This window comes from Lactuca serriola, chromosome 4 (assembly GCF_051521515.1).
Source record: "Lactuca serriola cultivar US96UC23 chromosome 4, Lser_US96UC23_V15, whole genome shotgun sequence".
NCBI lineage: Eukaryota > Viridiplantae > Streptophyta > Magnoliopsida > Asterales > Asteraceae > Lactuca > Lactuca serriola.
The window spans coordinates 45,479,230-45,483,327 of NC_136411.1; the positions used below are offsets into that span (position 1 = coordinate 45,479,230).

General features: G+C 40.4%; 1 protein-coding gene and 1 non-coding gene across 2 annotated transcripts; one reads left to right on the forward strand and one right to left on the reverse strand.

Annotated features, from left to right (window-relative positions):
- Positions 1-2,071: 2,071 nt before the first annotated feature.
- LOC145098313 (uncharacterized) lies at positions 2,072-2,791 on the reverse strand. Its single transcript, XM_079035953.1, has 3 exons — positions 2,580-2,791; positions 2,435-2,522; positions 2,072-2,350 (listed from the first exon to the last, which is right to left on the reverse strand). Exons 1-3 carry the CDS (start codon positions 2,789-2,791, stop codon positions 2,072-2,074), a joined length of 579 nt encoding a protein of 192 aa, XP_078892079.1.
- A 923-nt stretch (positions 2,792-3,714) lies between these two features.
- Positions 3,715-3,821, forward strand: LOC145103462 (small nucleolar RNA R71). The gene has a single exon (XR_013706554.1). It is a non-coding gene; the product is annotated as a small nucleolar RNA R71 (small nucleolar RNA).
- The last annotated feature ends 277 nt before the right edge of the window (positions 3,822-4,098 follow it).

The window sequence follows — 4,098 nt, forward strand, 5'->3', positions numbered from 1 at the left end:
GGTGAGGAACACTGCCCTCGTACGATGGGCGTACGCCGAAGTACGCGGGCGTGTACCTCGTACGTTGGGCATACCCTCGTACGCGAGGCGTACTCGGACGTCACTGCTTACCGCATCATCGACTGTTCGACTTCGGACAGGACGGGGCATAGAGGCGTAGGGGCGATGTGGCCAATCTGAGGCCCTCCATTCAGTACGCTCGGCGTACTCCTTCGGATAAGCTTTGAAATGCGTGCCAAAAACTTCTAAAATGCGTAACTTTCGCATACAAGCTCCGTTTTCGACATTCTTTATATCCACGCGAAGGTGAGAAAATACTCTACAACGTCCATTTAGACTTCGTCGGCTCATTTTGAAATTATTTTTAATTATATTTTATTTAATAGGCCAGGACACGATAATTCCGTTAAAAATCCATAACTTCTTTATCCGATGTCTATTTTCGTCTGTCTTTTTACCATTGTACTACTATTGTAGAGACCTTCATCTCCCGTTTAGGTTGTGTCGGCTAAAAATCGCTCGATCTTTATTTGGAGTTTTTAGCTGTCTACCACTGTTATGAAACTTAGAAATTTCGTAACTTCTTCATACGAAGTCAGATTTGGGCGTTCTTTATAAGCGCGTTCACGGTTTAACGTAATCTACGACTTTCGTTTAGACACTTAAGGCTAAAATGCATTTTATTGAAATTTCACTTTTTACGTTTAGAAATGTTTTACGGGGTGTGCCGTGGATTTTCGATTGGTCATAACTCCTTCGTTATAACTCGGATTTGAGTGTTCTTTATGTTTTTGGAAACCTTGGCACGATATCTAAAATTTTATGCATCCTAATTTAGATTTTAGAACACTTTATTTTTGAAGCTAATTTCGTTGATTCCAAATAGTTCATTGTATTTGACTTTTTGAATGTTACATTGATTTGAAAAATATCGGGTTGTCACATACTGCTCCATGCGGTAGCCAACAAATCCTAGAGTATTCCAGATATAAGCTGAGGGCCTGGTAGGCATTCCAGACTCATACTGAGGACTCTGAAGTATTCCAGATATGAGCGGAGGGCCAGGTAGGCATTCCAGACTCATACTGAGGACTCAGGAGTATTCCAGATATGAGTTGAGGGCCCGGTAGGCATTCCAGACTCATACTGAGGACTCGGGACCATTCCAGATACGAGTTGAGGGACCGGTAGGCATTCCAGACTTGTACTGAGGGCTCGGTGGCAATCCAGATGAAAGCTGAGGGCTTAGTAGGCATTCCAGACTCACACTGTGGGCCCAGGAGTATTCCACTCTGTAAAGCTGTGGACCCGTTACGTGTTGTTCTTTTCAGTTTGTTATGATATGTTATTGTTGACATGGTTGTGTGGACTTTATGTGTATCGGTATTTTAGGGGTAACTCACTAAGCTTTCGGGCTTACAGTTTAGTGTTTTGTTTCAGGTACTTCAGGAGATCGTGGCAAGGCGAAGGCGTGATCGTATCGCTCATCATGTTTTATGATTTATGTGATATGGTTCTAGGAAAAACTTTGATGTTTAAACTATTTTGAAAACAAACGTATGAACTTAATGGTTTTTGAATGAATTAAAATGTTTTAATTTGGCTCAAATTTTATGGGCGTTACATGGACTCCGTGCCTCCTACATTGAATCATATGAAGAGTCCACCACTAGGATCTTTTGCTCCTTGAAACGCCTCTTGTAAGCTTGCACACGTATTTTATAGCCTTTTTCGAATTTACCTTTTTAGCCTTGACCTCGTCTCCATTAAGCTTGCGTTTGATCCCTTGAATCTTCAATTCTTCATCATCTTTAAGCTCCATTATATCCTTCTCTTCTTTCACTACTGGACTTGTTACTTTTGAAGTAACCTCATCTTCATCGCTCGACATCTCATCATCTTCCTTGCTTACCCAAGAAGTTGGATTCGTGTAGGCAATGACTTCAACTAAAAATGGAACAGATGCTCTTGGTTTTGTTCTTTTAACTTGTTGAATTGTTTTGATTTCTTCTTCCATAAGCTTATCTAATTCTTCAAGTTCATTTTCTTCATCAATGTTGAAAACCTCTTCTTAAGCAAGATTCCCTTGGAAACCATCTTCTATTCCAAAAATTTCCTTCTCATCCCCAACTCTCAAGGTGAGCTTGGACTCGCGTATATCAACCAGAGCTCCAGCAGTATTAAGTAATAGGCGACCAAGAATAATCGGTACATTGGGGTCCTCTTTCCTATCCAAAACCACAAAGTCTATTGGAAAAATGAATTTCCTAATTTTCACGAGAATATCCTCCACAATGCCCCGAGGCTGTGTCACTGAACGGTTCGCCATGTGAATAGTCATCTTTGTACCCTTCATTTTTTGAATATTTAACTTTTGATAAAATGAATAAGGCATCAAATTTATGTTAGCCCCAGAATCGGCTAAAGCATAAACCTTCATATTATTCCCAAACTCACATGGGAGAGTGAGTCGTCCAGGATCCCCCATCTTCTTAGGTATTTCTCCCAACACCGCTTTTGAGCTTTTCTCACATAAAACCACCTTAGAATTCTTCTTTAATTATTGACGAGTGTCTAACAAGTCTTGTAAGAACTTAGCATATTCTGGAATTTTTGCAAGTGAATCAATAAAAGGAGTATTAATAGGAATACCCTTCAATTGCTTGATAAACTCCAGATGTTCTCTCTCCAGTGGATTGAGATTAGCTCTAGACGGGAATGGAAAAGGCGGGTTATAAGCTGTAACAGATACGAAATTCTTCTGTTCAGACCCGGCCCACGATGTCAGCATAGCGGGCTCACGACGTGAACTGGGTATTCCAGCAGATTCTTCAAATTCGAGCTTCAGCTTCTTTGGCTTTAGATCGGTCTGCTATGGCTCCTCTTCTAAGGCTTCTAGGAACTCAGAAATCACGTCTTCTTCAATATCTATGGCCATTATGTGAGATTGGGTCTTTTTTTAGGATCTTTCGGGAACATCTTCTCATTAACCAAAGTGGTAAGTTGACCAAGTTGTACTTCAAGGTTATTTATGGAGGCTTGCTGATTCTTTATTAATGCTTTCTGATCTATCATCATTGATTGATGATTCTTCATTATAGTTCTTTGTTCTTCCATTGCAGCGTCAGTAGCATCATGTCTTTTTTCTGAAGCTTCCACAAATTTCATCAACATGGTCTCTAATTATGATTTCTTCTCAGCTGGTGGTTGCTCTTTTTGGTAGAAGCCTCTACCAGTTTGTCTATATTTTTCTTCCTTTTGCTTCTTGTATTCATCATAAGGTAGCCACTCTTTCTTTGGTTTCCTCCAGTCTTCATCATACTTGTCCCCACTCGAATAGCAAATTTGAGCTTTCTTGTTTCCATATTCATCCAAGTTGAAATCTTTTGTCAAATGTGGGCCACTACATCTCTCGCAACCAACTCTAATTGCATGAATTGATTGGTCCATTTGTGTCAATCTCCTATCCATAGTTTTAAGCATTGCCATCACAGCAGCCATCTCTTCAATTTGTGCACCCCCCCCCCCCCCTCAACTCCTTTAATGCCTTCATTCCTTGGACTATGATATTCACGAGAGTGTTTTGCAAATTCTTCAACTAATTCCTTGACTTCGCTCGGATTATTCTTTGTAAGTGGTCCTTGAGAATCAAGGAGTTGTCTTGTCATCACATTGACCCTGTCATAGAATATGGACACTTCTTGTTGAATGTTAAGGTCATGTTGAGGACAATTTCTTAACAACCCTTTCTAACGTTCCCAAGCTTCATAAAGTGACTCCCCCAGGTTTTGCTCAAAATTGGCTATTACCTTCTTGAGTTTAGCAATCTTGGATGGTGGACATAATTGGTTTAGAAACTGCTCACACATTTGAGCCCAAGTAGTTATTGTACCAGGTGGAAGTGCTTTTAACCAATCCTTTGCAGCTTCTTTAAAGGTAACGGGAAGCATCCTTAGCAAGACTGTGTCTCTGTTAACATTTGTGACATTGAAGTAATCAACAATGTCATTCACTTCATCCAAGTGCTTGAACGCATCCTCATGATCTTTTCCATAGAATGGGATATCCTTTAGTGCGGAAAGGATATGCCCCTTTAGC

Excerpts from the sequence above, each read along its gene's own strand:
- LOC145098313 (XM_079035953.1), bottom strand. The coding sequence starts at position 2,791 with ATGCTGACATCGTGGGCCGGGTCTGAACAGAAGAATTTCGTATCTGTT. Across the intron at positions 2,523-2,579 it reads GCTAAGTTCTTACAAGACTT|CTCAAAAGCGGTGTTGGGAG; the intron begins GTTAGACACTCG and ends ATGTGAGAAAAG. Across the intron at positions 2,351-2,434 it reads AGTTTGGGAATAATATGAAG|GGTACAAAGATGACTATTCA; the intron begins GTTTATGCTTTA and ends CAAAAAATGAAG.